The sequence below is a fragment of the Symphodus melops genome (assembly GCF_947650265.1).
Source record: "Symphodus melops genome assembly, chromosome: 15".
Classification (NCBI taxonomy): domain Eukaryota; kingdom Metazoa; phylum Chordata; class Actinopteri; order Labriformes; family Labridae; genus Symphodus; species Symphodus melops.
The window spans coordinates 20,793,484-20,794,569 of NC_136705.1; the positions used below are offsets into that span (position 1 = coordinate 20,793,484).

General features: G+C 46.2%; 1 protein-coding gene across 1 annotated transcript in view; it reads left to right on the forward strand.

Moving 5' to 3' along the window:
* Window positions 1-343: 343 nt before the first annotated feature.
* hpse2 (heparanase 2) overlaps window positions 344-1,086 on the forward strand; it is a 50,358-nt gene continuing 49,615 nt past the window's right edge. Inside the window, 1 exon segment of the mRNA XM_079362756.1 lies at window positions 344-859. Within this exon segment, the coding sequence (XP_079218882.1) occupies window positions 597-859 (263 nt within the window). The 5' untranslated portion in view covers window positions 344-596.

The following is a 1,086-nucleotide window of genomic DNA, read 5'->3' on the forward strand; positions in this document are numbered from 1 at the left end:
TACTTTTATAAAAGGATTAGTCCATACCTCAGTAAAGATGGCTATAGCTCGTGTTTCTGGGTTCAGCATGCGCAGCTACTTACTGATCATTATTTTGGTTTGAATTAAAAGTTGGAATTCACCTACCCTTAAAATGGTATCACTTTGATTCTCTGTGTAATTTCAAACAAACTTTTAGAGGGAGCAAATTGTTATGCTAATTTAATCATAAATACAACTTTATTTGACCATCTTAAGACTCAGCAGCTGTTTGCCAAATGAGCTGAAAAACTATTTTTTAGCAGTTCGTTCTCATACCTCAGAGAACCTTGGAGGGGCGGTGCTGCCTCCTCTCCTCCTCCCAGCTCCTGGCTCTCACAACCGGGAAGGCTGGCTCGGGGCGTGCGCTCTAGTGAGAAGCTCCCAAAAATACTCAGAGGGGCGGGGGGCAGAGGGGGTGAGACAACTAGACAGGAAGACAGATCCAGATCGATGGAAAAGAGGTGAAGAACCACCATCGAGCTTCGCAGCTGCAGACTTCGTTTAGTGGTTGTAATTTCTTCTCACTTCAAAATCTCATTACGCGCACTGATTCTCCTGCTTGCCAAACTAAGAAGATGCCCAAATCTTCACCTTGCGTCTCCCTCTGGTTGGCATCGTTGGCCTCTTTGGTGGTGCACTCGGTGCTCTCTTCTTCCTACACTTCTTCCTCGGCATATCAGAGACCAGGGGCCAGTGGGAAGCGGCCGGGATTCATGGAGAGGACGCTGATTCTCCTGGATGTAAACACCCGCAGTCCGATCAGAGTCCTTAACGATAACTTCCTCTCTCTTCAGCTGGATCCCTCGATCATCAAAGACGGCTGGCTTGACTTTCTGAGGTATCAAAAAGCATTCCAATAACTTCGATCTGTAAAATGTATTGCGCGTCCTTTATACATTACGCATGCAGCCACGTTGTCTTGAATTGAGTGAATCAGCACGTTTCTTCCTCAGGCAGGGTATACAAAATGATCCACGACAACAAATTACCGAGGTATTCCCCTCGAGACTGGCAAACTGCACACGCACAATCAAATAATTTGATGACGTCGCTGGAGAACGGTTA